We start from the raw sequence: 24,338 nt of genomic DNA, 5'->3' as shown, positions 1-24,338 counted from the left end.
CGGCTCGAGAGCGCCGGCGCGTAGGTCGCGACCGACGCGCAGCGCGGGCACGAGCACAGGAGCGCCGCGGGTGCCGTGCCACTAACCTGGTTGTGCCGGGCAGGGCAGTTGAGTGGTGGACCATTGGCATTGCGGCATGCGCGATGCGCGGGGGAGGGGGGAGGCCCGCCCCCCAGGCGTTTATCGTTTTTTATCACCCCACCTCTTCACTTCAGGGGCCCGCTCCTCACCTCGTACAGCTGCAGGCCGTCCCACACCCCGCCGAGCGCCCACAGCCCGCGCTCTCGCAGCGGGAGGGCCTCGGCCACGTGCCTCAGGCAGCCCTCCGGCACCGGACTCCGGCAAGCGCGCAGGCCGTGCGCCGCGCACCTGCGCTCGAAGCGGGCGAGGGCGGGGTCGAGGGTGCAGCCCCCCTCTGGCATCCCGGCCGCGCCGGCCAGGGCGGTCACCGCGCCCCCGGAGACGCGGTTGAAGAGCAGCAGCGTGACGCGCAGCGCCGGGTTCTCCGCCAGCAGTGCCGCCAGCGTCGCCTCGAGGCCGTCGCCGCCGGCAGCTTCGCCGCCGGCGGCATTGCCACCACCGCCGCCGCTGCCGATTGGCACGCTCACGATGTCGGCCCCGATGACGTGCGTCAGCGTCCGCGGGTCGACGAGGCGGCTCAGCCGGCGGACAGCCTCTGTGCCTCCCGCGGCGTCCCACCGTTCAACCCGCAGCAGCGCCGGCGCCTCGTTCTCCGCGGCGTTCCGATGCAAGTTGGCGAGCGCGCTGTCGCACACGTCGGTGGCGAGGACGCGAGTGGGGTCGCCGTCGGATCCCCCGCCGCCACCCGCATCTGAGGAGCACGAGGCCGCCAGCGCGAGGCCAATCGAGGTGACGCCAACGCCCGCTCCCACCTCCAAGACTGAGCCGTGGCGGAGCGGCACCCCGCCGTCGACCGCCCACTGCAGCAGCACACGGCCCGCCGGCCAGTCGACGCAACCCTGGCCGGCCTCGCCCTCAGCTGCGCGCACTCGAGTGTGCAGCTTCATATCGACCGAGACAGGCGTCGTGAGCACGTGCCGAACGGTCCGCCACTTGCGCAGGTCGAGCCACTCGTCCAAAGCGATCGCAGTCGCAGTGGCGAGACCGCCAAAGTAGGCTAGCGCGGCGGCGCGGTGCCTCTTAGGGACAGCACGGGCGGCCATGCGCACTCCCGTCGCTGCCGTGCAGTAGAGCTCTAGGGTGCGTGCGCGCTTGCGGCATTCTTTTGTTGCAAACTTCTTTTCTTTCTGCTCTCGAGCGAGAATCGGCGAGGGACTGCGAAGAGAGATAGGAAGAGGCAGACGGAGGGCCCAACTTGAGAATCGTGCTTTTTGTTGGGTTGTTTTGGGTTGGGTTGGGTCGTCTGGGTTGGGTCGTTTTGGTTGGGTTGGGTTGGTTGGGTTGTTGGGTTGGGTTGTTCAAAGCGAGGTTAGGTCGTCGGCGCGAAGGGTGAGGTCTCGACCGCCGCCGCTCACGCCAGCCTGCCGCCAGCGGACGGCCACTGCCGGTGTTTTTGGCTTCGCCACCGTCCAAGGCGTGCGCTATGGCCTATGCGATCGCCGACATCGAGCGAGCACGCCTGTCCGACGAGCGGCTTGCTGTGCGGACGCCTTCTTGTGTATGGCTCTCGTCGAGAGCGTTTTGCGTCCCGGCGGGTGGGAGAGCATGTGTCGTTCTGATGTGTCACTGTGTGCGTCACATCGATGTGGATAACAAGCACGGTCGATCCGTCAAAGCGATACACTCGTGTCACGTTGGACGGCTTGCACGGAGCTCTGACTGTGCCAGGCTGCCAGCACACAGAAAGAGAGCCCCCGCGCGGCAAGAAGAGCTCGATGGGGAGCGAGAACCGTCAGATTTTCAGGTGTAACCTGAACGCTGAAGTCCGTCGCGACGCGCTCAATCCCTCCCAAGCAAAAGCCTGTGGCTCCCATCCCTCCCTTGGGTTGTCTGTTTTCTTTCTTTCTTTTCCGAGAATCGGCGATTTCCCCTTCAAGACCTCACGCCCCCCACAGAAAGCGGTTTTTGCCATAAAATAATGCTGTTTTCGTTGGGCCGATTTTCGCTAAGGACGAGGACATGCGTAGGCCGCACCTCTAGCGAAGCCGCCACAGAGTGGGAGACTCCTATCACCGTCCCTGCCACCCACGGCGTGAGCCTTGGCCGCCTCTGTCAGTGTGCCCGTGATAGTGAGAGACTGCCAGTGAGAAGCCGGAGGAAGGTCGCTAGTCGAGAGAGATCGCCAGAGGAATAAGGAGTCCACCGTGCTGCGAACCTGTCGCTGTCCCTTGTCAGGAGCAGGAGAACTAGGAGAGCGCAACCAGTAGGAGCGGCCCGCGCCTGCCCCCGTGCCGCCGGGTGCAACTTTGTCCTATACGAGAGGGGAATCCCTGGGGCCCTGTCGTGTGGGTGAACCCTGCCCAGCCCCCCTCCGTGTCGCGATGCGCTCCCCACTCCCGTTCCCCTGTGTCCCTGATCGTCCTTCCAAAATCCTGCTCGTGCAGGTAGGGACCCTGTCCTCCCCCCATCCCTCGTCTGGTTTGTCTGTTTTCTTTCTTTCTTTCTTTCTTTCGAGAATCGGCGAGGGACTGCGAAGAGAGATAGGAAGAGGCAGACGCCCAAGGGTGGGCGACGGCTAGCGCACCACACTCCTCTCCTCAAAATCCCTGTGTGGTGGCGGCGTGCCGTCCTCCCATCCCTCCCTTGGTTGTCCGTTTTCTGTCTTTCTTTTTTGAGTACGCTCTCAAGTCAGAAGTGAGAAGATGAAACAGCCAGGAGAGAGAACGACGAGAGTGGGAAGATCGCGCGAGGTGGCATGACGGTCGCTGCGAGAATTAGCGAGAAACTGCAAAGAGAGATATGAAGAGGTAGACGACCGAGGGTGAGTCACACACACACACACACACACTCACACGAGGGTGGGCGACGCCGACGCGCGACGGCTAGCACTCCACTCCTCTCCTTAAAATCCCTGTGTGCCGGTGCGTGGCGGCGTGCCGTCATCCCATCCCTCCCTTGGGTTGTCTGTTCTTTCTTTTTCTTTCTTAAGACCCCGCCCCCCCCGGCTGTGCACCCTGCTTTTACAAAAAAAAATCTGGCGCAGCGTTTGTTTTTTCAGTTTTGTTTTTTGTTGTTGGGGATGTTGCGGATGTTGTCTTGTGACATATAGTTGTGCCTTGTGCGGCTTGGTGTGGGGGGAAATAAATTAAACTGGCTCATCTCAACAAAACCGCTAATAGTTGAGCTGAGGTGGGAGCTGGGAGGGCGTCTACAGTGAATCACTGACAGTGTGGAGCGCTGTGTGTGTGTGTGTGTGTGTGTGTGTAAGAAACACGGTGGCCATGGCGGCGATGGTGGTGGCGGGCTGTGACCGATCACAATGACGGCGCGGCGTCGCCACCCCCGCTGCCGGCCGCTACGTCTACGGCGGCTCACAGAACCTGCTCCGTCGTGACGCGGCCGTCCATCAGCACGACGCGCAGCTGGCCTCCTCCGCCCACCCACGACGCGTCGCTCACTCGCCGCCGGCCGCAGCACGACCGCCCCTCCGCGCCGGAAAGCCGCCGCTGCACCGCCACGCCGACCGCAAAGTAGAGAAGGGTGGAGAGGCACTGCCCCCAGACGAAGGGCGACCCGCGGTGCTCGCTCGCCGCCGACGGGTCCACCACCCACAGGAAGCGCGCGTCGATGCGCGAGAAGGCGAGGAGGGCAAGGCCAGGCACGAGCCCCACGGCGCCAGCCGCGGCGGTGGCGAAGACCATGAGCGGCTTCTGCTGGTGCGCGAGGAGCACCGCGCCGACCAGGCCGGCCACGCCGATGCAGATAAAGTAGGTGAGGTCGCGATGGAGAAACACGACGCCCGTGGCGACGCGGTGCAAGCCGAGCTCGTAGCTCCAGAAGCCGAGTGCGCCGCCCGCGCAGAGGCCCACGGACGCAAAGGCCAGCGTGAGGAGCCGCAGCGCCAGGCCGCCCACCGCCACGCCGACCAAGAGTGGCGCGGCGCAGAGCGCGACGCAGTTTGCCGCCGCGGATGCGAGGGAGAGGCCGGAGAGGGCGGCGTCGGTGGCGAGGAGGGTGGCGAGGTAAGCGACGACTCCGGCGGAGAGGAAGAAGGCGAGACGAGAGAGTCGCTCTCCAGCGAGGAGGAGGAGCAACGACCCTACAGTCAGCGCGATGGCCACGGGCAGGGAGCCTTCGAGCGAGGCCTCGAGAGCGTGTGCCTCCTGCTCGACCCAGCCCGTGGCGGCTGAGGCGTTGAAGCGGAGCACGTACGGCAGGAGCGGCGAGACCGGGCAGCTCGGGTCGAGCGGGTAGGAGTCCACCATGAAAAGCAAGCTCGGATGACCCGTCTTTTGCGGTCGTCTTGTGGCAAGAAAAAATAAACCGCGGACGCTTGACTCCGTTGGGCCACGGTGACTAGGGAAGGGGAAGCAGAGTTCAGCAACGTATTCACGAGCGCATGATTTTCAGTGCTGATTTTAAGTTACGAAACGACGACAACACAAAAGTCGACTCGCATCGGTGCCCTTGCCCATAACGGGCGGAGCTATTCTCGCGTCCACACCACACGTTCACAAAGTCTTGTTGGTTCTAAAATCTCTCAAACTTAACCAAGTACATTGCCGGCATCACGCCGCCCAATGTCTCGTGCGAGGCTCTCGAGTTTGCACAACCGCATCCGCAGTCCTTTGAGAGCATTGCTCGCGCCGACGCCTCGCCCCAGGCGCTCCGCGACTTGGCCTGCATATACTTTTCCGGCAAACAAAAAGGAAAACAGAGGGTCCCCAGCACTTTGCGTTTCCGGAAATTTCCAGGGAAAACAGAGGGTGTTTGGTGCTCCATTCTGGAAACTCGGGAGTTTCCCTGAGTCTGAGAGCTGGTCTGGGGCAAAATCTGAGGCAAAATTGAGGAAATCGGCACGATACCCAGGCGGTCGCAGGGTATTTTCCAGGTATACCCGGGGTTTTCCAGGTACGGATGTAGAGCTCTACAGCTTGAGCACTTGAGCACTGGATAGGGTCGATTCCGCATGGTACGGGACCCCTCGATCGTCTCGCCCTCCCTCACTGGTGTGTTCATTGGGGGGGGTCATAACAAACACGGTACAGGATCGAGGTGCACGCTGCTGAGGCAGTGTCGTGGTGTCGTCCCCCCTCTCCCCGACGGCGATGGCGGTGTGACCGATCGAGCTACAAGAGGAACTTGTTCAGCAGGATCCGGGATAGTCAGATGCACTACCTCACTGGGCCTGAGATCACCGTACGACAGCATCCCGTCACCGTCTCGGATTTATGTGGGTCGAACCACTCCGGGATGGGCAAGCCCATCAATTTTCGTTTCGTATCTCCCCTGCACCTGCAGGCGATGGCGAGAGAGGGATGAGTGGAGCCGAAACGGAAGGGGAGAGGAGGAAAGGCGGGGGCGGGGCGGGGAGGGGGGGGGGGGGGCTCAGATGGTCAAAGACTGCAGTCATAGCAGCTTGTAGACGTATTACACACACAAAGGCTCATAGCAACTCGGAGGCGTATTACACACACAAAGACTCCCAGCCACCCGGATCACCTCAGACAGCCTCCCCCCGTACCCGACCGGCCTCCCTCTGACTGCGCGCCGGCTGCTTCTTTCGCCTGGGGTACCGCCGCCCCCCCTACAGCTCTCCAGCGCTCTCCAGCGCTCTCCAGCGCTCTACAGCTCTACAGCTCTACAGCGCTCTACACTCTACAACTACATCCTCTCTCTACACACTACACCCTCCCTCAGGGCACAGGGGCACGCCGCAGGCGGGGCGGCAAGGCGGCATGCCGCGGCTCAACTTGAGAGGTGTTCATCTTGACGGCGGTCGCCGACGCTGCTCGAACGGCAGTTGTCGACCGCCGGCAGTTGACCGGCAAGATGAAGTCCACTGCGTTCGCAAAAAATACCATCGGAACCGTCTGTCTTGCCAAGGCGCACAATAGTCCTCACTCAGTCTGGCAAAGACCAGTTTCTTCATCCCGGGCCGCCATTAAATAAATGGCGACTGGCAGAGGCTTGTCAGAGCAACTGGATTTCACCAAAATCCAGGGCAAAGTGTGGGAGGAAGTCTCGAGAGTCCAAGTGTGGAACGCTACAAAAACCCCGAACTTAGTTTATCCCAAGAGCTCCCCGAGCCCGAGTCCCTTCCAGCTACCGACGCGGTGGCCGAAGCTAGATTTCTGTCACCAGCTTGCGCTTCCGCAAAATGGCCGGCGGCAGCAGCGAGTCCGACGAGGACGGTGCATGGCAGACTGGTGGCGAGAAGACGCTCGACCGCCGCGAGTTTCACATGCCAAATGCTGGTGCTACGTTGCACATCTCGCAGGGCTCGCTCAGCCATACGACTTGGTCGACCGGCGCGGGCACTGTGGTGTGGGAGGCTGCGGACGCCACGGTGCGCCATTTGGATACCTCCTTCGCACCGAATGGTCTTCGTGGGAAGCGTGTCGTCGAGTTGGGAGCAGGCACGGGCGTGTGTGGCATCGCGTGCGCGGCTCTCGGCGCCACTGTCGTCCTGACCGACCTGCCCGAGGTGCTGCCGATCGCAAAGTCAAACGCCGCCGCGTCGCCGTGGCACGAGCGGATCTCCGTGCAGCCACTCAACTGGGCCGACGCTGCCGTGCCGGACGCCCTGACCTGCGCAGACCTCGTCGTCGCGTGCGACTGCATCTACCAGCCCGCTGCATACGGTGCGCTCGCCTCAGTCCTCGCCGCTCTCTCTTCGCCGTGCCTTATCGCGTGGCGTCCGCGCGGCAAGAGAGAGGCCGACTTCCTCGCGCAGGTCACGACGGCGTTCGCGCTCGAGCGCGTCGCCCACGCACAGGAGCGCGAGACGTCACTCGCGTGGTTGAGACCCGTGGATGCGAACATCAACTCGACGTGGTGACGTGTATTGACCCGATAGCGCTTAGCAGCCAGGGACCATTGTCCATTGTGAGCGTTTTTGTAACTCGCGTGGGGATAAACCATAAACGCGCGCCACGCCGCAAACAAACGGCAAAGACGCGCGCGCGGCTCGCGGCTCGCGGCAAAACACACACGTTCTAATATATGAGAACTTCTTCCCTTCTAAGCATCGCCCAGATCACACACGACACAGCTCACAGAACAGGGCTCGTCTCAGAGTTTGGCCCGTTACCCGTTTTATTTATTCGTTACTAGCTGAGGGGCTCGCTAAACGCTCGCCGAGCTCCATGCTGTGCAACACCACCTCCTCACTAATCGTCAGGGGCGCGGAGAGCGCAGTGCACTGCGGTGAGGCTGCGCAGCGGGGGCTCACCCCCTGCACCGCGCTCCGCGGCGCAGGGGAGGGCGGTCGGTGGCGGCGGCGGCGAGGTGCGAGGCGGTGGCGGCGGTGGTGCGGGCGGCGGGATGACAGGGGAGGCGGCGGGATTGACAGGGGAGGCGGCGGCCACGAGCGGAGCGGCGCGAGAAGGGGGGGGGGGGCGGCGAGGCGCCGGTGAGCGAGGCGCCCGCGCCATCAGAGGGACGCGCCGCTGCGAGATGGAGGGCGGCGGTGACGGAGGCGAGGCGCGAGGCCGCGGCGGCGGCGGCGGCGGCGGCGGCGGCGGCGGCGGCGGCGAACGGCGGCACCGAGTCTCGGTGAGCGGCGGCGGGAGGAGGAGCAGCGGCGGCGCTCGCTCGCTGTTGACGGGAGCGCTTTTGAGCCTGGGAGCCCATGCCACTGCGACCGGCGTGCCCGGGAACGGAGATCGCGCGCGCGCCGCCACTCACGACGCGCGCGCGATCTTCGCGGAGTCGGGTCCCCAGAGGGAAGCGGTCTTCTCGGCCGACGTCCAGCGGCGCGCAAGGAAGCAGGCGCAGCGGAGGCGGCCTAGCACCGGCTCGGCGCCGGGCGGTTGCGCTGCCCGCGAGCCGCGTCCTGAGCCTCGGCAGCGCGCTGCGCGGCGCGGCGCTCGCGCGCTGCTGCGGTGCCGAGAGCGGCATGATGGTTCGCCAGCTGAAGCTCGAGACTCCTCGGTACCACGAGTTCCTCCGGTCACGGGGATAAACGGCGGACGACGCGAGGCCCTTATATCTTTAGATAGGGCACACATACGACATAGAGGATAGGAAAAGTTTACCTCAGTCCTCACCTTACTTACCTGTAGGGGCGGCATAGCTCGAGGGGTAAAGCCGTATTGGTCGCATGGTCGAATTTGAGGGGCACGGCGCGGCGCGGACAAGAAAGTAGACGAACTCAAGAGAACTGCGCCAGTCACGAGTCAGCAGTATGTGCGCCAGCACACGCAGTCGCGCACACTCGCGCAGGATCCCAGAAACGTGTATGCCAGTTTTGCCAGGAGGGCGCCCCGAGAGTCAGACACGCACATACAGGCAAGCACACACATCAGACTGCCTCTCCAAGACAGCAAGGGGCGCTCAACTTCTCTCCAGCGTCTCTCCGCTCGACCTCAAGCATTGCTGCTCCTCGGTCTCCTCGACTGCACACACTGCACACACTGAGCGCTACACGAGCACGCCCACACCACGTCCGACGATCATCCCCCGACCCGGGAGCGAGTTATCCCACTCTGTCAACACCTTCACGTTCACTTCACTGCCTTGGCCGCGAGCAGGCCAATGAGCGCGCCGGCGGCAAACGCGGCGCCGGCGACGGCGAAGAGCGTCTCGTTCGTGGGCGGCCCCCCCGCGGACGCCTTGTAGGCGCCCGCCCCAGAGATCCGACCGGAGAGACGGCTGGCGTCGCTGTACTCGGTGAGGCGGCGGCCGGGGAGCATATCGACCATATCATCGGCCTGCACGGGGTCGATCTCCTCGTCGAACGTGAAAAGGCCCTCCTTCTCCATCTTCCGCACCGTCGCCAAATCCGCCTCGAGCTGCTTCGCGTCCGGGTTGGCGAGGATGAGCACGCCGACGGCGGTGAAGAGGTCGACGGTGAGCTCCACCTGTTTAAGCTGCAAATCTGAGATGCTGTTCAGGAGCTGTTTACGGCGGTACAGAACAGGCCGACGGTGAGCCGCGCCTTTGATCCGACGCCGATGGGCGTCTGCAGCGCGACGAAGGAAGCGAGCCTACGCTTCACGCTCCCACGATGTGAACGGCATCTCCTCACAGCGTCGCTTATATCACGCAAAGGAAGGGTGCGAGCCGCTTCATTTTTTCATAGCCGGGCATCGAGCGGACGGCGCCGCGGAAGAAGGAGACAAGCATCACCTGTTCACATGATGTGCAGGCGTTTAGAGACGCCATTCAACCCTTCGCGCCACCAAGGAGGGGTGAAGATTCGAGCCGTCTGACCCGCGGCCTTGAACTTTGGGTAGACGGCCGGAATCTTGTCGAACGCAGGCCCGTCGACGTGCGAGCTGACGGCGACGTCGGGTTGCGAGTACCCTCCCGTCAGCAGCTTCTCGAGCGGCACCCACGAGCCGTCCCACCCGTGCGAACGGCAGTTCATCTCGACCATGCACGGCCCATCCGCCGTCATCATCACCTCACCGTGCGTCGGCCCGTTGTCGAGCTTGAGCGCCTTGAGCACGCCGAGCGTGTACTTGATCAGCACCTGCGCCACCTCCGAGCTCGACTCCACAGGGATCATGCCGTAGTAGACGAAGGCGGAGCCGTTCGTCGGCCGCCTAGGGTATGAAGTCCGGGGACATGAGGGGCATGGACGCGGCACGGCGCAGGGCAATCAGAACATCGCGGGAACACAGAGACTTGGGGTTTCAAGAGGCTTGGGTTTCAGTATCTAGGGCAAGACTTGTCGTAGACCCAAACCATGATGACCTTGTGCACACCGCCGCGAGAGACGCAATCGACTACGTACTCCTGCGCGGAGTGTGCGTGGGACGCTGGGCGGGGTCTGGGAGGGCCGCGACGGCTCGAGAGGGCGGGTGAGGCGCCTTGCCCTTGAGGAACTCTTGGCAGAGCACCGCCGCGCCCTGCGCCCCGCACTTGCGCTGCGACTCCATGAGGAGCGTGAAGTGGGCCTTGGCCTCCTCCACCGTGTGGCAGAGCTTGACGCCGTCGGAGCCAGCGCTCTCGACCGGCTTGACCACCACCGGCATAGACTCGGTCGCGACAAAGTCCTTCACCTCGGTCCAAGTCGTGCCGAGCGCCTCCCGCACCGCGCGGAGGCCCGTCGCCTTGACGGCCCGCTGCTGGACGCTCTGCCGGGAGGTGGGGGCGCGGCGGTGACGGTGGCGGCTGCAGAGGGCGAGTGTCAGCGCGATAGGGCGGCGGCGCCTTGTTGCGGCGGTCACCGAGCGGGAAGATGCCGTTGCTTCGGACTCCGAGCTCGAGACTCAGCTTGTCGGCCAAGGTGACTCCTGTCTCGGCGCCGACGATGCACGCCGCAATCGGCATCCCGCCGGCCGCCGCTTTGACCGCCGCGGCTGTTTGGGGGATGGTCGACTTCTCCTCCACTTCGGCGTGATACTTGATGCCCTTGCAGACGTCGGGCACGTGCGCCCGCATGTCCTCCGAGCACTCCTCACTCCACGCGATGATCACGGAGTAGCCCCGCTGCATGGCTTCGACGGCCACGACGCCTCCCGTGGACACTGGGTCAACGACAATAAAGGCCTGCCCGCTCATGGCTCTGATTCGCTCGCCCCTTCGGTTGTCAAGAGGCGGGGTACACGGCTCGATGCCGCCGCGCGAACGGCCACAATCAAGATGAATAAACAGTTCAACTTCTCTCCCGAATAAGCGAAAAGTAGACTACACTGAAAAAGTTGGCCGGCCGTCGAATAGCGAGGTATGAGGAGGTCTGTCTCAGATCACACCCTCGCTGGCTGTTCGCTGTCCTCCCTTTGGTGTCCTAAGAAAGAAAGAAAGAAAACAGACTTGCCCCGTCTGGTTTTTTTTCGGCTGCAGATCAGTGCCTGACCTGTGCAGGTGTATTCTTTTTTTGCTTGGGCGGACAGCATGACGGGTTAGGTAGGGTAGGTCTGGGCCCTCCCGTCGGGGTTTTCCCTCTCTTCGCGCCGGAATTTTCAAGCAAAAAAAGGAAATTTTCCGCGGAAATCACGACGTCAACCCTCCCCAAGTGGGTGATCTGGTGCTTGTAGGGCTTGAGAGTGGCCTGTCATGTCTCAGGAAGGACTGTGGTTGCAGGAGAGTACCACCAACCATCACTGTAGTTGGTATAGTATCCCACCTTCACCCGGCAAGTGATTTCTTTTTTAGTTTCCCATAAGTAGGGTAGGTAGGTAGGTAGGTAGGTAGGGGCAGGGCAGGGGCCGGTCAGGTTTTTCCAGAATTTCATCATGCTGTCCGCCCAAGCAAAAATAAACTACACCTGACCTGTGGTGACATATGGCCTGGCCGCGAAGCGCCCAGGGTGCCGCCCGTCGAGCCCACGCGCTGAAGCGAGCGCTGCTGCGCCACCTCGCCGACGAGACGTACGTGAAGCTGGCCCCATCCAGGGTGGCTGGCGTTGGTGTCGTTGCGCTTCGTGACATACCCAGTGGCATCGACCCGTTCCGTCCCGCAAACGCGCACCTTTGCACGCCGGAGCCACATGTTCTAGTGACGGAGAACGAGCTCGATGCGCTCCCGGCATTAGTACGAGAGCACGCCCTCGACTTTTTCGCGCCGATCGACGACCCGGAGGACGCCAAGCGGCCTTTCCGCACGCAGAGCGGCGCTCGCGTCTACGGCATCCACGCGTGTGGGACGGCGGTCCTCGACGCGTCTTGGTTTGTGAACCACAGCGAACAGCCCAACCTCGAGCTAGTGAACTACGAGGGCTCAGCTTTCAACTCGTTCCGCACTCTGCGACCCGTGAGGGCGGGGGAAGAACTGTTGCACGACTACGCGCGGAGCTTCCCAGAGATCCACGCTCGGTGTGTCGCTGCGACCCGGCAATGCAAAAACTAGTAGCAAATAAAGTCGGAGTTCACAAAGTAGAGAGAGCGAGCAGAGTGCGAACTGGGGAATAAAGCCGTACCGAAAAAGAGTAAAACAAGAGCCGTAAAAACACTCTCTCTCGCTTCGCCTCGACCTCGAGAGCGACGAGCGCGCGCGCACACACCCACACACACCGACACGCAGAGACGCGCGGACTCTGAGAACAGTCACGCGGATCGCGGAACCACATGGCATACATGCACGTGCACATGCACGCGCGCGAGAACCGGCAACCGCGAGATCCGAGAGAAGAGGGCGCTCTGACAACGGCTCGGACGCGCACAAGTGCGCGCGTCCCCATTGTCGCTGGGTTTGCTCTGTGACGGACTGTGCTAGTACGTCTGCTCTATCCACTCAAACACGAGTGAGTCTGTGCGGTACGTGTCAGCTTGCGCGGGCTCGGAGCCGATTCGCTCCACCGCCGCGCCGAGGAGGAGGCGCCCCCTGTCGCGGAAGGAGTGGACGTACACGCAGCAGCCGGTCGGGAGGGACTGGAGCAGCTCCCACCCGCGGGGCGCGTGCGCGTACACGTCCACCGAGGCGTTGCAGGAGGTTCCGTCGCCCTGGTTTGCGACGGCGAGCAGCCGCCGGCCGCCCGCCCAGAGAGGCTCGAGATCGTGCGCGCCGACGGTGTCGAGCCGCTGCGCCTCGACGAGTGCTCGTCCGTCGAGGCGGTAGATGGCGGAAGAGACGCGCTGCGAGGCGTCGTCGCGCACGTTTGCGATCGCGAGCAGCGTCTCGCTCCCCTCCCCTCCCTCGACTGTGAAGCACTCGGCGTCGTGCGCCCCGAGCGTCGGCAGCTCCTGCAGCAGCTGCAGCGGCTGGGAGGCTGCCGGATCGAAAGCATAGACTGCGCTGGCGGTGCGGAAGGTGCCGCCCGCGTGCCACTGGGCAAACACGAGCACCGCCTCCCCGCTGGGCGCCTCGCAGCTGGCGAACTCGCAGATGCCGGTCGCGTTGGTCTGCAAGAAGAGCCGCCACTGCGCCGCTTGCGGGTCAAACTCAAAGAGGGCGACGCGGCGCTGCGCCACGAGCAAGAAGTCTCGGCTCGGGCCACCGGCGGTGCGCACGACAAAGTGGTGCGCGGCCGACGCCGCTTCGGTCGGCAGCAGCTGCACGGGCACGAACGGGCCTGCTCCGGGCGCGGCGCAGCTGCCGCAGCTCTGCTGGCACTGCTCGCGCATAAAGGTGGGGTTGTGCGCGCACTCGCCGGCTGTTTGCCAGTCGCGGCATGCGGCGTGCTGATCGCTGCACGGCGGCGGCGGCAGAGGCTCCGGCGGCGGAACCCGCGGGTCGCTCAGCTGGTAGACGGTGGAGACTGCGCCCCCGTAGTTGGCTACGATGGCGTGTGTGCGGCCGTCGGAGAGGCGTGCGATTTCCCAGTCGTGGGCCATGTCGGTCGGTAGCTCCTGCAGCTTCGTCAACGCTCCACCGGCAAAGGCAAAGACGTGAGAGGCGCCGCCCCAAAAGTTGGCAAGCACCAAGAGGGTGCGACCATCGCTTGTGTTCGCCGATGCCAGCCCCGCTGCCGCGTGGGATGGGAGCGTTGCCAACGGAACAAAGTAGCCTGGCCGTTCGTGCAGAGAGATGAGCCGCGGGAAACTGAGCGAGAGGACCGACGCATGCAAACACATTGGGTTTGTGTGGGAGACGTCGGCGGCGATGGCGGTGTGACCGATCAAGCTACAAGAGGGTTTTGTTCCGGGTTGTCGGATGCACTGCCTCACTGGGCCTGAGATCACCGCACCACCCTTCCCATCACACCGTGAGCGGTTTTCTCTCAACAAAAGAAACGAGAGAGCGAGGTGGCATCTCCTGTCTCGCGTCTACCCATACAACTATCGGTGAAGGGGGTGAACCGCGCCATCCTCGATCGCCGTGCAAAGCTCGCTTCCGAGCTCTCACTCCGCGCGTAGGGCCTTTGAGGGGCCTAGAGAACACCCACCCCACCCGCTCCCTTTTTCTGAAGTCATTCTTCGTCGTTCGGTTCCTGCCTGTCCGTTGACCCGCGCCGATGCAAAAAAGAAAACAACTAAATTAGTCTCACTCAGGCCTTTGCTTGTTTCGCTACGTACGGCTGCTGGGAGAGTGGGGGGCGAAGACTCGTCACAGCATCCAACTTTGAATGAACGTCGTCCTGAGCGCTCTTCCGTACGTTTGCCGCGAGTCCGGCGTGCTGCGTTTATCCGTGCCGCTTGGTGGTCTCCGGCGCCATGCTGGCCGGCCTGCTGGTCGCTGTGGCCCCGGCCCAGTTCAGACACCCCAGCTCGGTACACTCCCAGATAGAGTGCGCCGATGGGCTGCCGCGAGGCATGCTGATCGACTTTACTCGCACCGAGGAGCTTGTCAACAACCTCGGAGGCTACCCTAAGGTGGAGTGCCAAGAGGATGCGTGGAGACTGCCCGTGGTTGGCAACGAGCGATGCCCTTGCGGCTGCGGCTGCCGCTGCGTGAATGATGACACGCCGCCCGGCGTGCCCAGGGTGCTGCGGTACAGCCGGGTGATCCACATTTACGACGGCACCTCGACTGAGACATCGGAGGAGCTCGACCTGGTCGTGACCAACATGACGGAGTACATACCTTGGAAGTCGGGTGAAAACGGCCTCAGCGAACAGGGCGCGTTTCTGGAGATCAGCATACTGCAGGGCATGGAGACTACGTTTGAGGTCAGCTTCATGAAGCCAGACACGGAGGAGAAGAAAGCGGTGCCGTGGTGGAGGGCACAAGCGACACAGACAGCGACGGCATCCCCGACTACCTCGACCCCGACTCGGACGGCGACGGGTCGCCCGACGCGGAGGAGGGCAGCGGCGACTCGGACAGCGACGGCATCCCGGACCGCATCGAGAGCGGCACCGCCGACTCGGACAGCGACGGCACCCCGAACGAGGCCGACACGGACTCGGACAATGACAGACACGGACTCGGACAATGACAACGTCCCCGACGCGGTGGAGGGCACAAGCGACACAGACAGCGACGGCATCCCCGACTACCTCGACCCCGACTCGGACGGCGACGGGTCGCCCGACGCGGAGGAGGGCAGCGGCGACTCGGACAGCGACGGCATCCCGGACCGCATCGAGAGCGGCACCGCCGACTCGGACAGCGACGGCACCCCAGACGAGCAGGACTCAGCCTCCGGGCCTGACTCTGACAGTGATGGTGTCCCGGACGCTGAGGAGAGCAGTGGCGACACAGACAGCGACGGCATCCCCGACTACCTCGACCCCGACTCGGACGGCGACGGGTCGCCCGATGCTGAAGAAGGCGATGGCGACTCGGACAGCGACGGCATCCCGGACCGCATCGAGAGCGGCACCGCCGACTCGGACAGCGATGGGACCCCTGATGACATGGATCCAATCTACGATTGTAGTCCCAACTATCTCGATGTTGACACCGATGGCGACGGCTCAATCAGTAAGGCGGAGCTGGCGTCGATGATGGAGGCCGCCGGACTTCCAGCGTCTGATGCGGCAATAGACGCCGCTCTGTCAGGCCCCTTTCCTTCTCCACCCCCCGCTCCTCCGCCCAGTCTTTCGCTGCTTGAAGAAGCATGTGCCCAATTGCTCGGCCTCTCCAGCTATCTGGTGGGCACAGGTCCACTGACAGGCAAACTTCAAGCGCTTACCGCACCTCTTGGAGGCAGCTCGCAACTGCCTCCAAGCTTCTTCGCTACTGTTGATCTCGATGGCAACGGTGCGTTGGACAAGACGGAGCTTGGCGGGCTCCCTGGCCTGGGAACCGCCGCGGCGATCGATGCGTACCTGTGCGAAATCCTATCACCCCCACCCCCGCCACCTCCTGCCCCACCAACCATCTTGAGCAATCTTCAAGAGGCCTGTGAAAGGCTCTTGGGGCTGGGGAGCTATCTCAGGAGTCCCGCAAGCCTGAAGGACAAGATCAAGTCGCTTGCACCTACAGCTGGTTCTTACATATCTCCGACGAAGGGAGGCAAGTGCTACATCTCGGAGGCGCACTATCGAATCAGGATGCATCACCCGACTTGTGAGTGTCATCCATCGTGCGCTGAATGTGGCTTCTATCCCGAACCCGTTGGGTACAGAGACTGCATTTTGTGCGCAAGTGGGGCCGAACCAAGCCCGAGGTACAGTGACGGCACTGGGCAATGCAACTAGCAAGGGCCAAGGCCATGTCAATTTTCGTCTTCCACGTGTCGTCTTTGGGCGCCGCTAAGAGTCGCTCCACTCGGGGTACATTCACACATCTTGCTTGTTTTTGATACAGTGCTTCCTAGACTACATTCACTCATGTCACATATGCATTTGGGTTCAAGAGTCGTTTGGATATAAACCGGAGCGAGTCCCCGATTGTTTGAGTGCACCCACCACCAGGCGCGCAGGCCGCAGCACGCAGGGATCTGGATTCTGGTGCCGTGTCGGTGTGTTGTTTGATGTCGGTGTGTTGTTTGATGTGCCGTGTTATTTTTTACCCATGTGCGGAAACATCACGTGCTGGCGCACCACGCAGCACAGCTGGCGCGCGGCGAGAGACGACCTCCAGCTCCACCGCACGCAGACGCACGCCTCGGCGCGCAGGGGCGCCATACAGCGCAGAGAGAGGCGGTCCTATCACGTTACACATACTTTCGCGTAAGAGGGTTCAAAACAACACACCCTGCCGGCTCGACCGGCTTTGAATTGTGCGGCTCGAGGTCTGAGCGGACCGTTTACGTGTCGGTGCGCTCCGAGACGGCCTCCTCGATTCGCTGCGAGCAGCAAGACTCATGCGTGATCGGGCGTATGGGATTGGTGAGTGCAAGAGGCTGACAGCGCGGCACCTGCAGGTATTTGAGACGCGCCGTCAACAAGCGCGCCTAGCAAAAGTATGGGACGTGGCTGGCGACCGCGAAGGGTCCTCGCGCAGCCCTCTGCAGCAAGAAGCCTCGCTCAGGTCGGCGCCGGCGTCGCGAGAGTCGAACGCCGCTCCGAGCTGATCACACACCTCATCGATGGCACTGCTGTTGCTCTCCCGCATCGCGCCTAGTTCGAACGCGGCGATCGTCGCGCGCCGCGACGGTGCAGCGTGCTGCGAGAGACTCAACGCTCGCCAAGCCGCGCAACAGACGTGTCGGGGTCCTCGATCTCGAAGCGCGCCTCCATCACCTAGTGTGAGCCACCCGGTCTACAGGATAGAGCAGTGGCCTCTTGGCGGCGGCCTTTTTCCCGCACGCCCTCGCCTGCGCCAGGAAGCCATCGTCCAAGACCACTTCGCCCGCCGCTTCGTCACTCAGCGGTGCACCCAGCAGCTGTGAGCGGGGAGGGGAGAGGATAACAGGCGGGCACGGAGTGGATAACAGGCGGGCGCATTTGCTCGCGCGTCTGCGAGGCTGCCGCGGGGCTCTCGCTGCGCCTCGCGCCTCGAGCAGGTGCTCAGCGCGGCGATGCGGCCGGACGAGCGTGCTGTAGGCGTGAGTGATGCGAGCAGAGCGGTTGGCGGCCTCCTGCTGCTCCTGCTCTCCGCCGAGCGTGTGCCGGTCGGGGTGATGCTCCTAGAGCGCGCATCGGAGCAGTCAAGCACGTTGGCCAGCACCTGAAACCCGGTTGAGTCAAGCACACCGCCATCAGTCGTCGGTACGTGGTGCGGAGTGCTGCGGCATCGACGGCGAAGGCTCGTGGCACGTCGAGCTCGGCGTAGCAGTCGCGTGGCACTGCAGTGCCAGAGCACCAACGGCGAGACAAACGCGCCAAGAAGCCTCGGCGCGGCAGCGAGACCCGCATTTTGGCAAAAAAAAGGCCTCCGCGTGATACGGCGCTCTTGCCCGTCCCGATCCCGATCATCCGGCCAGGGGGGTGTGCTTCTCAGCCCCCTGGCCCTGATCTCCCTCTCCCCTCACGTTCAGTACGAGTGCATGGTCCTTGCTCTGGCTGGGGATATTTCCTCTCAGTAGGCGCTGCTTCGGGCTACATACACACATGACGGTGTGGTGCTGTGCAGCACACGACACTCGTGACAGTCACACGAGCCCTCGAGTCTTCAGTAAGCTGTGGCGCTGGAGCCTTCTCGTTTGTGGATCTGTCCTCAGATGATGGCGCCGATGCCGATGGTGCCGCACGGGATGCCGGTGATGCCGCATATGCCCTACGACCCGAATGTCATCCTGATGCCGAACGGCATGCCGGCCTACGTACCGGACCCCTACTGGAACCACGGACCGCCGCCCCAGGGGGGCTACATGGAGTCGGTCTACGTCTATGGGTCGGGCGACTGAGACAGCCGTCCGCCGTTTGGGAAGCACACTAGCTCAAGGTGCGGACGATTTTGAGCGGACAGCCGTGATGCGGGCCCGCTCCGACCGCGCCCACCGATGGCCTCGAGCGTATCGGGCCACGGCGACGACCTCCACCTTCGCTTGTTACATTTCCGCCTTTTCGCCCCGCCGCTTCTCTGTCTGTCGCGCAGGGCGAAACAAGGCCGCAGCACTCTAAAGGCCGCGCGCCGCCAGAGCTGCGTGGGCGGGCATACTACTCTCAGTACATTCGAGAGCGTCCATTACTTAGATAGACGCGTTTTCATGATCGATGCTGAAAACTAACGCGCCTGAAAAGAGGTATACATTGTATATGTAAATACACTCTAGAGAGTATCTCATGGTGATGGACGAGGGAGGGAGCAGGACTTTGCGGAGATCAGCAGGAGGATGTACGAAGAGATTAGGAGCAGCAGGGACCCGAGGGACCATGTGGAAGACGGCTAGTGCTAGTCCCCCATCTCGGGAGGACGACCCCGGCTAGTCGCCGACCACACCCACAAAGAACCCTGCACAAAGATATCGCAAGGGCGGGGACCTGTTCCTTTTTACCCATCTCACAGTAGAGAGGTGTCCGTTTTATTTATTTATTTATTTATGGTGATGGAAAACCCCTTTATCGGAGGGTACAGTAATATACAACGCACACGCGCCGCGCGCGGGCGCCCGCCCCCAGGTGTCGTAACCTGACGAGTGAAAACCTGCCTCTTCATGCGCTTCTCTCAACACATTCCACGCAGTCCACCTCGAGCCCGTGCAGCCCCTCCGGGAGGCCGCTGACCGTGCGGCTCGACACCTCGCCGTCCGGCGCCACCCGATAGGTCTCGAGCCCGCCCTTGACACAAGCGATGAGTGTGCTGCCCGCGCGATCAAAGGTAAACGAGCGTGGCGAGTCGCCCGCCGCGATGTCCTGCAGCGAGGCGAGACTTTGCGGGTCGAGTCCGCGGAGCGAGCCGCCTCGTGGCACGCCTCTAGTGGTCACGAGCAGCCGCCCGCTCGGCGGGTGGAGGGCGACCTCTGCCGCGGCGGCGAGGCCGAAGGGGAGGGCGGCCAGCAGCGCCACCTTGGTGGGAAGCAGCGACGCGAGGGAGCGCGCGATGCCGCAGCCGACGCTGCGAGGCATCGACTCGAAGCTCGCACACGTGTGCAGAGCCGGGCCAACGCTGCCGTCCGCCATGTCGAAGGCGTGCAGAGTGACGACGTTCGTGCACTCGCACAGCACCGCCAGCCGCTCGTGCTGAGCAGTGAAGGCGACGTGGCGAGGGCGCGGCCCCATGCTGGCGGCGACGAGAGCCTGGCCCGCTGAGCCGACGACCGGCGACTCGCCGAGCGAGCAGGGTTGTGGTTGGCCGAGCTGGCCGCTCGCCTGGTCGAGCGAGTAGACGACGAGGCAGGCCTGCCCGGCGTCGCAGCACACGAGCCAGCCTGGGCAGGCGGCCAGGCCGTGGCAATGCGGCGCGATCTCGCCGAATGCGGGCGCCTCGAACTTGCCTTGGCGGCGTTTGCCGGGCAGACGTGCGAAGGCCGCGTTGCGGGGCGAGCCGCCGGACGACATGTCAAAGACCTCGATGTCGCCAGACAGGTAGTGCGCGCATGCGCACAGTGTGCCTTGCCACACCGCGTGGCAGGGCTGGTAGCCTCGCATCTTGAGGTGGCAGGACGCCTCCTCCTCGCCGCCATCCACCTCGGTCAGCTCTCCATCGTCTGCGATGGCGTGCGTGCGGAGGATGCCCGGGCGCTTGTCCCAAAACGAGACGAAGGAGTAGAGCCATGTTCCTGACGGGTGCGCCGTCACCCATTCCACTCGAGGAGCTCCAGACAGCTTTGCGCTGAACCCAGCTGCCGAGCTGACAAGCGCGTCGCTTTCGGGCGCCACAGACAAGGAACCAGTGTGTCGAATGGTCCCGTCGTCTGCGAGGACGCCGGTGAGTACTGACGCGCTCTCGGTGCCGCAGTAGATGAAGGCGGAGCGAGTCATGGCTCGCAGCTGTCGGCGACACTGCTGGGGCCGCTCGTTCGGCGCACACCGCCAAAAAGAACTTTACGTGCGGACCACGCCAAAGCGCAAAGGATGGGCGACGGCTACTCGAGTAGCGCATCACACCCCTCTCCTTAAAATCCCTGTGTGGTGGCGGCGTGCCGTCCTCCCATCCCTCCCTTGGGTTGTCCGTTTTCTTTCTTTCTTTCCCGTGGGAACCCTGTCCTCCTCCCCCCATCCCTCGTTACTCGTTTGGGTTTGTCTATGTTCTTTCTTTTCCCCGTGGGAAGCCCCGCGCATACTCGTACGACAACAACGTCTGTCCCACACATCCATATGTAGAAAAGAATTGTTTCGCGCGAGAAATTCCTCAACGGACAACGCACAACGCTCAACACTTTCACTTTTGTGTGCACAACACACACACACACACACACACACACACACACACACACACACACACACACAAGAAATCTCTCTCTCTCCCCCTCACACACACACACACACACACACACACACACACACACACACACAAAACAAGATCACACACACACACACACACACACACACACACACACACACACACACACACACACACACACACACACACACACACACACACACACACACACACACACACACACACACTCGCACTGAGGGACGCGTCTCTTGTCGCAAGCCGTTCTACCCAAGTGGGGTAGGTTTAGCAGTGCCCACTCTCCGCCTTTCGCACGCTCCACCTGCCAGCACCAGCAGGGGGGATTGCAATACTTCCCTGGGAAGCTGGCCTCCATCAGAGCCTGTCAGAAGCACGTCAGGCAGCAGCCGAGGCTGCCATCGTCTCCACAGTGACCGTCCACGCAGAAGTTGGCGCCCTCGAGCGCGCGGGCGCTTTCCACCCGACCGTCGCGGGCCACGCGCCGGATTCCCTTGATGGCAGAGTATGGGTCGGGAGCGACGTGGCCGCATGAGTGCGGGGCGCCGAGGCACCTGCCGTGCTCACCCGAGCCCTCTTTACGGCAGACGCCGCACTCGCAGCTCGTGCCGCAGAGGCCAACCTCCGTGCAGGCCTTGACAGGCGAGGAGAAATTTGCGAGGTACGGACACAAGCCCGCCGTGACCGCCCACTCGCAGAGCTGGTTTGCAGGCGCGGGCAGCGACGTGCATCCGTCCTTTGCCCACTCGCATCCGTTCTTGATGACCTCCTTGACAGCGATCTCGCACGCCATACAGTAAGTGTTGTTCGTGGGCGGGGGCGCGGCGAGGAGCGCCAGCGCAACTTGCATCTCTGACGCCTCCCCTCCCTATCTCTGACGGCGCGGCGTGTCGGGCTGTCTGCTATAGCCCAGCCACTCCCAGCTGCTCGTATGAACAGAGTTCGTACACCGAGCAGAGGAGCAACTCGAGGAGATCCCTCGAGTTGTAGGTATATTGTTGGCAAATCAAGACACAGAGCTCTCACAGGATCACAGCGGGAGGAAAGCGGCGAGTCGCAATTCCAGGGGTCGTTGTGGCGGGCCACCCTGTCCAGAGAGGCATGGATGCCAATCTGGGGTCTCTCGACCGAGTCTATGAAGCCCTGGCCGCCTCCCGGTGGTGGCAGAGGTTATGGAACCAAGCGACGGAGATGGTGCGGGGGTACGGGTGTTCCAGGGGGTCACGCGGTCTCTCTTTCGCTACGTGTTCGACGTCGTCGAACAACGTTCGACCATGGCACTGTTCACAGCGCGCGCGGACGGCCGTTCTGCGAGTCCCGCTCCGCTGGACTTTTGTAAAGCACGCTTGTGGCAAGTTACAGACGCTAGTATCGACCTCAGGGACCCAAACATGAATTAATAATTAAGGCTCAAAGTATGGTCGAACAACCGTCGAACAAACAGGTCGAACAACGAAAAGAGACTAGTGCGACCGCTAGACGGCGGTCTCCGCCGGCCCCAAGGCTGCCCAGCCCCAGTACCACACCGGCCACGTACACCGTGGCGCTGGAGTCGGTCAGTGAGGCACTAGACGGGCTACGGAACCATGCGCGCGCCGGCCGGACAGGCTGCGCGCAGGGGCCGCGCCGCCTCGATTTCGCACCTCCGCTCCGCGGCCGGCTGAGGGGCTAGCTCGCCCGGCGACAAGCCCAGCCATCGCCCAGCGCCCCGTATCGACGGGGGGCACGCAAAAAGACCGCACCTACGACTAGGGTGAGCACGTGAGGGCGTCGGTGTGGGCCGCGGGCGGGCTGCCAGGAGGGCGCGGGTGGGAGCATGGGAGATGCACCACCGCTCGACGAAGACGCGCCCGACGAAGCCCTGCTAGCGGAGGATGGTCGGTCCTCACCTACTAGCGTCGGGCGTGTGCGAAAAAGAGCGCAAATCGGAGCTCAACTCGCGCGCGGCTGGGAAAGGGGTGTGGCACCCCTCCGAAGGCGCCTCGCGAGGAGCAGCTGCTGCCTCCAAACGCGCTCGGGCAGCACGTCGGCGCGCCTGCGGGGTGGGTAGAGGTGAAACTATGCTTGCTGACACGCGCATCCCGCACCACCCCCACGTCCGCGCGCACCATGCCGCCATCCCACCTCACAGCCAAGCGCCATCGCCGTCGGACGCGGCGACGCCGAGCGGTGGCCTCGCAGACGACGAGCGCGATGAGGCCGCCGCGCCGCCGGGGTGGCCGGCGCGTGCCAGCCGCTGGCCCGTCCAGCGTGGCGGGACCGGCTCGCCCATCCTGGCCCGCGCGCTTGCCGACGCGAGAAGATCGCGCGAGAGGGCAAAATGTGGCAAAAATGGCCCTGTTTGCAAACCTTCACGGCGACTTCACGTCGGAACGAGTCGGATCGACGACTCGCCGCCTGCACCAGCGTGTGCGCCTTGCAATTCTATACAGAATCGATACTTGGTACGTCTTCTCAATCGCTCGTGGAGAGGATCTACGGCCATTCTCCACTTGTGTTCGACGATGTCGAACAATGTTCGACATCGTCGAACACGATCGAGTAACCGCACGACAGAGGTGCTAATGAATGCACCGTTCCACGAGACACCCGCCACGAGCGATTTGTTAGATTGCGATCTCAAGTACGACGCAGATACTCTTGAGCACTTCAGCTCACCTTTCGGTTACGAAGGCCCGGAGTGTTCCTTTACCTCTCTTTTCTGATTTGACTACTGATCTCTTGATCTATTCTAGACGTGCCACATCACTAGACACGCCACGCCCCCGGGGCGGGTCCGGCGCCCAAGGGGCGCCGGCCAATTGCTCTAGTATTACACTGATTTATCAGATCGAACTTTAGTCTGCCGTCCTCAGCATACTCCCCAACGCGTTGTCGAAGACCGACAAACAAACCTCCCAGCAGGGCAATGCCGACAGAAGCCGCCAGTGCCAGCGCGGTGGCATTGGCAATCGACACCGTGTTCGCCGTCGACTCGCACAGTGAGAATGGTCACGACGCCGCCAGCCCCGGGTCCGATGGCTTGGACGACGAAGGCCAGCGCGCTAGAGGCGAGGACGGCAGCGAGAGTGCTGCGGTGATGGTGGACGCTGACGGAGCGGACGCTCCAGTGGTGGTGGGCGGTACTGTCGCCGTCGGCATCGCGATCGAGCCCCCCCGCGACGAGGGCCACCTGTCTGCAGCGGATCGGCCTGTGAGCTACAATTCAGTGCAAGCCGCTAGGAGGCTTCAGAGCGGCGCGACGCGCGGGTCGGCAAAGTGCCTTCTCTGCTTCAGCCTTCTGCTCGTGCCGACGCTTCCGGGCGTCATGGGCATTGTCTCCAGCCTGCAGCTGCTCCTACGTCCCGGCTGTCGGCCCGACACCCTCCGCCGCTCTCGCCTCTTTGCCAACGCCTGCGCTGTCCTCGCCTTCATCCACATCCTGCCGTCATGCTTCTGCATCTGGATCTCCTTCATCATCGACTGCCTCTTCACCTGCCGCTGGGGACCGGGCTACATGGTGGGCGTCGTGCTCATCGTCTTTTGCGTGCGTCACCGCGGGATCTTGGCGTGGAGCGCACGGGCGCGCCTGTGACTGGACTTCACCCGTGGACGCCCATAGGTGCTCAACGGGATCTTGCTGATGGCGGCCGTCTCCCACTCGCGCGAGGCGCTCATCTTACAGCGGGTAATCGGCGTGCAGCGCCGCGCCGAGGTGGCCACGCGACGAGACCACGTCGTGGTCGCGTCCGAGGCGG

The 24,338-nt window shown here is 63.2% G+C and overlaps 12 protein-coding genes across 12 annotated transcripts in view; 3 read left to right on the top strand and 9 right to left on the bottom strand.

Moving 5' to 3' along the window:
- Window positions 1-1,184, bottom strand: part of EMIHUDRAFT_102467 (hypothetical protein) — a gene marked incomplete at both ends in the record, with an annotated part of 2,891 nt that extends 1,707 nt beyond the window's left edge. Inside the window, one exon of the mRNA XM_005770141.1 lies at window positions 231-1,184. Coding sequence (XP_005770198.1) covers window positions 231-1,184 — 954 coding nt within the window. The remainder of the gene's footprint in view (window positions 1-230) is intronic.
- Window positions 1,185-3,218: 2,034 nt separating this feature from the next.
- On the bottom strand, window positions 3,219-4,372 carry EMIHUDRAFT_436278 (hypothetical protein). Its single transcript, XM_005770140.1, has one exon. The coding sequence runs from the start codon at window positions 4,344-4,346 to the stop codon at window positions 3,453-3,455; it is 894 nt and encodes a 297-aa protein (XP_005770197.1). The 5' UTR covers window positions 4,347-4,372; the 3' UTR covers window positions 3,219-3,452.
- A 132-nt stretch (window positions 4,373-4,504) lies between these two features.
- EMIHUDRAFT_209731 (hypothetical protein) lies at window positions 4,505-4,767 on the bottom strand (the record flags this gene model as incomplete). The annotated part of the gene is made up of 2 exons (XM_005770139.1): window positions 4,505-4,547; window positions 4,640-4,767. 2 exons carry the CDS (start codon window positions 4,765-4,767, stop codon window positions 4,505-4,507), a joined length of 171 nt encoding a protein of 56 aa, XP_005770196.1.
- A 1,497-nt stretch (window positions 4,768-6,264) lies between these two features.
- Window positions 6,265-6,991, top strand: EMIHUDRAFT_355724 (hypothetical protein). The gene has a single exon (XM_005770138.1). The coding sequence runs from the start codon at window positions 6,326-6,328 to the stop codon at window positions 6,920-6,922; it is 597 nt and encodes a 198-aa protein (XP_005770195.1). The 5' UTR covers window positions 6,265-6,325; the 3' UTR covers window positions 6,923-6,991.
- A 200-nt stretch (window positions 6,992-7,191) lies between these two features.
- Window positions 7,192-7,723, top strand: EMIHUDRAFT_355722 (hypothetical protein). The gene is given in 2 exon segments (XM_005770137.1): window positions 7,192-7,610; window positions 7,630-7,723. 1 exon segment carries the CDS (start codon window positions 7,230-7,232, stop codon window positions 7,497-7,499), a length of 270 nt encoding a protein of 89 aa, XP_005770194.1. The 5' UTR covers window positions 7,192-7,229; the 3' UTR covers window positions 7,500-7,610; window positions 7,630-7,723.
- Window positions 7,724-8,588: 865 nt separating this feature from the next.
- EMIHUDRAFT_102464 (hypothetical protein) lies at window positions 8,589-10,593 on the bottom strand (the record flags this gene model as incomplete). Its single annotated transcript, XM_005770136.1, has 5 exons — window positions 8,589-8,945; window positions 8,990-9,071; window positions 9,222-9,632; window positions 9,952-10,166; window positions 10,288-10,593. 5 exons carry the CDS (start codon window positions 10,591-10,593, stop codon window positions 8,589-8,591), a joined length of 1,371 nt encoding a protein of 456 aa, XP_005770193.1.
- Window positions 10,594-11,316: 723 nt separating this feature from the next.
- On the top strand, window positions 11,317-11,880 carry EMIHUDRAFT_209727 (hypothetical protein; the record flags this gene model as incomplete). Its single annotated transcript, XM_005770135.1, has 1 exon — window positions 11,317-11,880. The coding sequence occupies one exon, from the start codon at window positions 11,317-11,319 to the stop codon at window positions 11,878-11,880; it is 564 nt and encodes a 187-aa protein (XP_005770192.1).
- Window positions 11,881-12,242: 362 nt separating this feature from the next.
- On the bottom strand, window positions 12,243-13,544 carry EMIHUDRAFT_102463 (hypothetical protein; the record flags this gene model as incomplete). The annotated part of the gene is made up of 1 exon (XM_005770134.1): window positions 12,243-13,544. One exon carries the CDS (start codon window positions 13,542-13,544, stop codon window positions 12,243-12,245), a length of 1,302 nt encoding a protein of 433 aa, XP_005770191.1.
- A 2,903-nt stretch (window positions 13,545-16,447) lies between these two features.
- On the bottom strand, window positions 16,448-17,657 carry EMIHUDRAFT_451310 (putative mitochondrial J-type chaperone; the record flags this gene model as incomplete). Its single annotated transcript, XM_005770133.1, has 7 exons — window positions 16,448-16,645; window positions 16,718-16,753; window positions 16,822-16,919; window positions 16,988-17,042; window positions 17,117-17,185; window positions 17,297-17,428; window positions 17,496-17,657. 7 exons carry the CDS (start codon window positions 17,655-17,657, stop codon window positions 16,607-16,609), a joined length of 591 nt encoding a protein of 196 aa, XP_005770190.1. The 3' UTR covers window positions 16,448-16,606.
- Window positions 17,658-18,789: 1,132 nt separating this feature from the next.
- On the bottom strand, window positions 18,790-20,197 carry EMIHUDRAFT_436273 (hypothetical protein). The gene has a single exon (XM_005770132.1). It carries the CDS (start codon window positions 20,163-20,165, stop codon window positions 18,897-18,899), a length of 1,269 nt encoding a protein of 422 aa, XP_005770189.1. The 5' UTR covers window positions 20,166-20,197; the 3' UTR covers window positions 18,790-18,896.
- A 771-nt stretch (window positions 20,198-20,968) lies between these two features.
- On the bottom strand, window positions 20,969-21,451 carry EMIHUDRAFT_209721 (hypothetical protein; the record flags this gene model as incomplete). Its single annotated transcript, XM_005770131.1, has 1 exon — window positions 20,969-21,451. One exon carries the CDS (start codon window positions 21,449-21,451, stop codon window positions 20,969-20,971), a length of 483 nt encoding a protein of 160 aa, XP_005770188.1.
- A 548-nt stretch (window positions 21,452-21,999) lies between these two features.
- Window positions 22,000-22,907, bottom strand: EMIHUDRAFT_436270 (Hypothetical protein). The gene is made up of 4 exons (XM_005770130.1): window positions 22,710-22,907; window positions 22,583-22,636; window positions 22,431-22,490; window positions 22,000-22,343 (listed from the first exon to the last, which is right to left on the bottom strand). Exons 1-4 carry the CDS (start codon window positions 22,710-22,712, stop codon window positions 22,158-22,160), a joined length of 303 nt encoding a protein of 100 aa, XP_005770187.1. The 5' UTR covers window positions 22,713-22,907; the 3' UTR covers window positions 22,000-22,157.
- Between the last annotated feature and the right edge of the window lie 1,431 nt (window positions 22,908-24,338).

The sequence above is a fragment of the Emiliania huxleyi genome (assembly GCF_000372725.1).
Source record: "Emiliania huxleyi CCMP1516 unplaced genomic scaffold EMIHUscaffold_40, whole genome shotgun sequence".
Classification (NCBI taxonomy): Eukaryota; Haptophyta; order Isochrysidales; family Noelaerhabdaceae; genus Emiliania; species Emiliania huxleyi.
The sequence above is the reverse complement of the archived record's forward strand: the minus strand, read 5'-3'. Positions and strand labels throughout refer to the sequence as shown.